At 52.4% G+C, this 6,000-nt stretch overlaps 1 protein-coding gene across 3 annotated transcripts in view; it reads left to right on the top strand.

The window, feature by feature from the left end:
* The first annotated feature begins 3,354 nt into the window (after window positions 1-3,354).
* B3GALNT2 (beta-1,3-N-acetylgalactosaminyltransferase 2) overlaps window positions 3,355-6,000 on the top strand; it is a 73,624-nt gene continuing 70,978 nt past the window's right edge. Inside the window, exon 1 of one of the 3 annotated variants that reach the window (XM_017347726.3) lies at window positions 3,355-3,457. In XM_017347726.3, coding sequence (XP_017203215.1) covers window positions 3,370-3,457 — 88 coding nt within the window. In that variant the 5' untranslated portion in view covers window positions 3,355-3,369. Of the gene's footprint in view, window positions 3,458-3,590; window positions 3,888-6,000 lie in introns of those variants that run through there. The other 2 variants (XM_002717323.5, XM_051820730.2) reach the window with 2 other exon arrangements.

Here is a 6,000-nt window from a genome sequence, read left to right as displayed (position 1 = left end):
TCTTGGGTCCCTGCCACCCATGTGGGAGACCCAAATGGAGTTCTAGGCTTCTGGCTTTGACCTGGTCTAGCCTTGGCTGTTGCAGGTATTTGGAGAGTGAACCAATGGGCAGAAGTGCTCTTGTGTGCTCTCTCTCTCTCTCTCTTTCTCTCTCTCTCACAAATATAAAATGAAAATAAACAAAATTTTTAAAGTGCCGGGTACATAACACATGCTCACTAGAATTCTGGAATGAATAGATATAGCCAAAATTAGGGGTGATTATTCTTTTTGGATTAACTCCTTATAATTCTTTACTCAAAATGTAAATATTTTCTAAAGATTTATTTTTTATTTCTTTGAAAAACAGAGTTACACAGAGAGGTAGAGACAGAGAGAGGTCTTCCATCCGCTGGTTCACTCCCCACATGGCCACAACGGCCGGAGCTGTGCTGATCTGAAGTCGGGAGCTAGGAGCTTCTTCTGGGTCTCCCACATGGGTGCAGGGCCCCAGGCACTGTGGCCATCTTCTACTGCTTTCCCAGGCTATCAGCAGGGAGCTGGATTGCAAGTAGAACAGCCAGGACTCAAACGAGCACCCATATAAGATGCTGGTGCCACAGGCCTGGGCTTCAACCTGCTGCACCACAGTGCCAGTCCCTTCTACTTTCCTAAGAATAAAAATAATATACCCTTTGTGACCCCAGTGATTACTTTCTTGGTGATTTTGGTAACTGAGGTGTAAAAAACAACGCATAAACTCTAAACAAACAGGAATCTCTAACAGATGTGCAGGCACTACATAGTGTCTTTCCTTCTTGCACCAGCTCCTGAGAGGGGGTGTGCAGATCCCGGTGACATCTGCCCACGAGGATTACAGGCTTTTTATTTCCATGTTTCCCACAAGGAGGAAAAACTGTTCCTTCCTGTCTGTAGGGCCCCTGAAGAGTCCCAAAACTGTAGAGAGCAGTGTTTCTGAAAGTTGTGTGACACTGCGAGGGCCCAGTGAGCGTCGCCTCCTGGTGTTCTCACCCTCGTGTGGCCCCACGGTCTATCTGGGCTGCTCTGGGGATCAGCAGACTGACGCAGGAGTGTGTGCCCTCCAAGGCTTCCTCAGAGAAGGCACTGGAGCATCTACCAAGTAAGTAGGACTGAGAAGGTGGAGTCTCCAGTCAAGCCTCAGGTCACTACAGCCCCAGGGGACATCTGCCTGCAACTTTATGAGAGACCCTGGACCAGCACTGAGCTTCCAAATTCCTGACCTACAGAAACTGTGAGTGGGAAATGATTATTGGAAGCCTGTGTTGTGGTCCAGTGGGTTAAGATGCCAGCATTCCATAGAGACACTGGTTCCTGTCCCAGCTGCTCCACTTCTGATCCAACTGCTAACGTACCTGGGAAAACAGCAGAAGATGCCCCAAGTCCTTGGGCCCCTGCTCCCATGTGGGAGACCCAGAAGAAGCTCCTGGCTCCTGGCTTCGGACCAGTGCAGCCCCAGCCATTGTGGCCAATTGGGGAGTGAACCAGCAGATGGAAGACCTCTCTCTCTCTCTCTTTCTCTCTCTCTCTCTGCCTCTCCTTCTCTCTCATGTAACTCTGACTTTCAAATAAATAAGTAAATCGATTTAAAAAAAAGAGTTTTGGGCCGGTGCTGCGGCTCACTAGGCTAATCCTCCACCTGCAGCGCTGGCACACCGGGTTCTAGTCCCACTTGGGGTGCCAGATTCTGTCCTGGTTGCTCCTCTTCCAGTCCAGCTCTCTACTGTGGCCCGGGAGGGCAGTGGAGGATGGCCAAGTGCTTGGGCCCTGCACCCGCATGGGAGACCAGGAGGAAGCACCTGGCTCCTGGCTTCAGATCGGTGAAGCTCCAGCCGTTGCAGCTAACTGGGGAGTGAACCAGCAGATGGAAGACCTTTCTCTGTGCCTCTCCTTCTCTCTCTATGTAACTCTCTGACTTTCAAGTAAATAAATAAATCTTTAAAAAAAAAAATTAAAGACCGTAACAGTAGACAGTTTGCCAACCAACCACAGTCATTTCAACAGTGGGTTGCTTTGGTGAAAGTAAATTAACGTTCAGTGAACCTAGGGGGACAGTGCCTGGGAGGTCTACCATTGGAGCGTTCAGTGACTTTTGGAATAAAATACCTTTTTGTCATTTAATGACAGTTTGAGGTGTTTAGGTGAATTTTCTGGCAACCATTATTTTTTTCTTTGCTTGTTTTTGCTTTTGTTTCTGAAAGGTGGAGTTACAGAGAGGCAGAGGCAGAGGCTGAGAGAGATCTTCCCTCGGCTGAATCACTTCCCCAAATGACTGGGCCAAGCTGAAGCCAGGAGCCAGGAGCTTCTTCCAGGTCTCCCATGTGGCTGCAGGGGCCCAAGTACTTGGGATATCTTCCACTGCTTTCCCAGGCCATAGCAGAGAGCTGGAACAGAAGTGGAGCAGCTGGGACTCGAACTGGCGCCCATATGGGATGCTGGCACTGCAGGTGGTGGCTTTACCTGCTGTGCTACAGTGCCGACCCCTCAACAATTCGACCCCTCAACAATTCGTGTGCCTGGGGATCTTCAGAAAGTTCATGGTATTGTGTGTTTGGAAAAACTCCGCATGGGTTTCTAAACTTTTTTGTACCCAAAAAAAAAAAAAATTTACAGTTCCCTCTTTCAACAAACCTTTTGCAGGGCCCATATAGAATTACCTTTTTTGCCCACAACTTGTAGTAACTTGGGCACACACACCCGGTAAGCCAGCCCCCCTCCGCATCACCGCCGGCCGTGTTTGTCTCCAAGGGGCGCTGCCCAAGCTCCGCCACGGCTCCCCGGCCCCGTCCTGCGGGAGGAAGGCCCCATGCTCGGCTCCCAACGAACCGGGGCGTGGGCAATCCCACCCCCGCTCCCACCATCGCCGTGCTGCGGTCCCTTGGGCGCTGCCCGTCCTGCTCGCCTGCATTCCTAGAGGACAGCCTGGGCAAGGAGCCGGGAACACACTGCACCAGAACTAATCCCTGGTGATTCACCGCTCAAAACGTCGACACACTCGGGCTGCCGTGGCCAGCTCTCCGGGCCAAGGACACGTCAGCAGGGTTCCCCCCACCCCAACACACACACAGCCGGCGGCCAAGAGATACAGCCTCCGGAGAGAGGCAGCGCCGCACTATCTCAAACTAGAGTACTGAGACCGCCTTCAACACGGAGGCGACCCGCAACCTTCGCCTCAGCAGCGTTTCCCTCCCCGGCTTTGCGGGAGCCTGAGCGCCGGGTGTCCCGGCACTACCAAACTTCTACCGCTGGGTGGCAGGAGACGTAGAGTAGGCTTGCGCATGCCCTCTGTGGGACCTCGCGCTTCGCCTTCGCGGCCGCTGTGACGTCGGCACGTGCCAGGGATTATGGGAAATGTGGTTCCTGAGCCTCAGACTTCTCGACGCGCCCCCTGCCTGGGACCGGAACGCGACTTCAGCTCCCGGCAGGCCGGCGGTCGTGGGTGGGGACCCGAGAGAAGGGGGAGGGGCGAGTGGGAGCAAACGGTGGGCGGAGCCGGTGGGAAGGCCGAGCGGGGTGGGCGGGGCTTCGGCCGGCTGAGCCGCCGCTGCCTGCGGTCTAGGGGACCTGAGACGCGGGGCCGGGAGCCGCGAGGATCCCTGAAGGCGGCAGCCGGGTGGGCGGGCGTGTCCGGAGCGGTCGCGCGGGCGTCGGCCTCCGCCCCTCGTCTCCGCACTTCCAGATCCCCTCCCTCTCCGCCGGGACGCCCGAGAGCCCGGCGCGCGGCGGGGGCGCGAGGTGGAGCCGGCGGGGGCGGCCAATGCGAAACTGGCTGGTGCTGCTGTGCCCGTGTGTGCTCGGGGCCGCGCTGCACCTCTGGCTGCGGCTGCGCTCCCCGCCGCCCGCCCGCGCTTCCGGGGCCGGCCCCGCAGGTGAGAGGTCCTGGGACCCGGGCGAGCCGGCGGCCGCGAGGGGCGGGAGGCCCGGCTCCGAGTTGGGTGCCGCGGAGCCCCACCGGGAACTGCTGGAGGGGGCGGAAAGCCACCGCACGCGACGGCCCCCTGCGAGACAAACGGTTCTTTTCATTCTCGGAGCGCTATCACGGGGCAGACTCGAGGGCGGGCTCCGCGTGCCCCCGCCGCCGCTCCTCACCTTCCCGCTCCCCTCACGGGTCCCGCGGCCGGTGCCCGCCGCGGCGAGTCCTTCGGCTGTCCCCCCGGGCCTGGCGGGCGGTGCCCCACTGCCGCCGGGACCAGAACCCCGGGTGCCCTTCAGCCGCCGGCGCCGCTGCCTGCAAGCCCGGGCTGGCAAGTTGGGGTTTTCGTCTCCAAGTTGTGGGTCTTTTTACTCGGTGCAGACTCTGAAGCCGTTAATGCCGTGGGGGGGATGTCTGCGTGTGCGAAAAGGTGGCCAGGTGTTTGCTTTTAAGGAATAGTTTTGCTGCGAGGATAATCTGGTATTCTTTGATGACGATGGAAGTCGGTTAAACAAATCTAGACGTGAAATAGGGCAGGGCTTTTGAGTGGAGTCGTTCCTGTGCGTTCGGTTCCAGTAATGAAATACACATGGAAATCACGCCCATTTGCTTTAAAGCGTAATCTCTGTGGGAGTGAAATCTTTGTTCCTGTAAGGTTCATAGCCTAGAAGAATGCTTTGCCCACAGCAGGTGCCCATTGCACTATTTTATTAGCGGGTTCCACCACCCTGAACGCCAGGTTTTTCTTGTCTTCTTTTTAAGGGCTTGCCCTGGGACATGCAAAGAAACCTTGAAAGCTGTTTTAGAGATGAATAATAGTCATTTTGCTTTTTAAGTGCGCTGGGATATTTTCCTCTTAGCACTTCTCCTCCAAACAGTTGTTTAAACTTTAACACTATTTAAACTCTAACAGTGTTAAAGTTTAAAAGTCAACATTGAGTATTTGCAATTCAGCAGATGGCTCTATGCCTTAACTTACAAGTAGAGTATTTGGCCAGTTCTCAAAACAGTCTCACTGATAAATGAGATTATATTGGGACTGTTTTTGATAACAGTCTTTTCCTACTAGACAGACCACTAGCACTTTGAAAAGGCTATTTGTGTGACCTGAATAGAATTAAACACTATTTCATCGAAGTACAGTGTTAGTGCATTCAAGCTGTTTGCAGGTCGGGGCTTTGTTTTTGTAAGCTGACCTAAGAGTGCCATATATATAAAATGCTTGGTAACGTCTGCTGAATTTGTGCCTTATAGATTTTTTTTTTTTTTTTTGCATGAGCTCTACTGGAATCTACTTGTAGAACATCCTTTTGATATTTATGACCTTAACTAGTCTTTTGTAGTTCAATAGAAGACAAAAACCTCACCGCTAAGGTTAAATCTTGAAAGCTTACCAGACAGTTTCTTAGTTTGAGACAAGTTTTCCCTACTCCCTTAATGTTTGGCTGATGCCTTTATCTGCCATCCAGTTAGACTTGCTGGATTAAGGTAACAAGTAGACCACTTAGAAAAGGACAGGATAATAGAGAAGTGCAGTACTAGCTGTATACGTTAACTATGACTTGAATGGATACTGTGCATCTGGTCAGATAATCTATTTTATTCTGAATTTAACCTGATGAACTCCTTATTTTCCTTTTTTTTCCCTTTTTGTGCTTTGCTTTTTCTTTCTTTTTTTTTTTTTTTTTAAGATTATTTAGAAGCAGAGAGAGAATCTTCCATCTACTGGTTCTCTCCCCATATGGCAGCAACAGCCGGAGCTGGGCTGATCCGAAGCCAGGATCGTCTTCCGTGTCTCCCACGTGGATGCAGGGGCCCAAGCACTTAGGCCATCATCTGCTTTCCCAGGCCATTAGCAGAGAGCTGGATCGGAAGTGGCTTTACCCGCTATGCCACAGCGCTGGGCTCCCCTTTTTGTACTTGCAAAACTAAAATTACTAGAGATATCTTGATTGCTGCAATTTTATCTTTTTTCCTATTGTGCTGTCATGTTTAAATGAAAATATTTGGATATTGTTACATTTTAACCCCACACTTTGAGTAGGAAGAGAAAGCCCAAGATTTTGCAA

The sequence above is a fragment of the Oryctolagus cuniculus genome, chromosome 13, assembly GCF_964237555.1.
Source record: "Oryctolagus cuniculus chromosome 13, mOryCun1.1, whole genome shotgun sequence".
In the NCBI taxonomy this organism is placed as follows: domain Eukaryota; kingdom Metazoa; phylum Chordata; class Mammalia; order Lagomorpha; family Leporidae; genus Oryctolagus; species Oryctolagus cuniculus.
Note: the sequence above shows the minus strand (reverse complement) of the source record. Positions and strands in the feature narration are given on the sequence as shown.